This window comes from Parus major, chromosome 3, assembly GCF_001522545.3.
Source record: "Parus major isolate Abel chromosome 3, Parus_major1.1, whole genome shotgun sequence".
Taxonomy (NCBI): Eukaryota; Metazoa; Chordata; class Aves; order Passeriformes; family Paridae; genus Parus; species Parus major.
The window spans coordinates 61,695,123-61,695,594 of record NC_031770.1 but is presented as its reverse complement, the minus strand read 5'-3'; the positions used below and the strand labels follow the sequence as shown (position 1 = coordinate 61,695,594).

Genomic DNA, 472 nt, shown 5'->3' with positions numbered 1-472 from the left:
TCCATGACAACTTCCCTATGTGATGATGTAAATGATGACGTCAAGGCCTGGGGATACTGTCGTCAAGCAGAGGCATTGGCGTACTGGCCAATTGTCAGAGCAGAATGTGCCAACATCCCCCTAATTCACTTGAGTACCTGAAGAAGCAAATACCGGTTTGGTCCTATGTAGGTACTCCTACTGTTAGGAGTTTTTTGTGAATGTCACTCTATTGCCTTGATGTTAGTACGTAGCTCTCACAGTAGAGTTGATGATGCTCACTACAATTTTTTTCCTTGCATGATTTTTAATCGGACGCACACAATTCGCTCAGAGGACGTTACTGTACGACCGGGCCGCAGGTACCGGCACACGGCGGCAGGAACCTGGGTCCCAGGACAACGCCTGCCGGTGCCAGTGCCGGCCGCTGCCGTGCGGGCAGCCACGCCGTGTTTACGGCTGAATGAGGGGCGCAGCCGAGCAGCTGCGTCAG

At 52.8% G+C, this 472-nt stretch overlaps 1 protein-coding gene across 1 annotated transcript in view; it reads left to right on the top strand.

The window, feature by feature from the left end:
* Positions 1 to 279: 279 nt before the first annotated feature.
* The window catches only part of RNF217 (ring finger protein 217), a 65,471-nt gene continuing 65,278 nt past the window's right edge, over positions 280 to 472 (top strand). The window contains exon 1 of the mRNA XM_033512925.1: positions 280 to 467. Coding sequence (XP_033368816.1) covers positions 280 to 467 — 188 coding nt within the window. The remainder of the gene's footprint in view (positions 468 to 472) is intronic.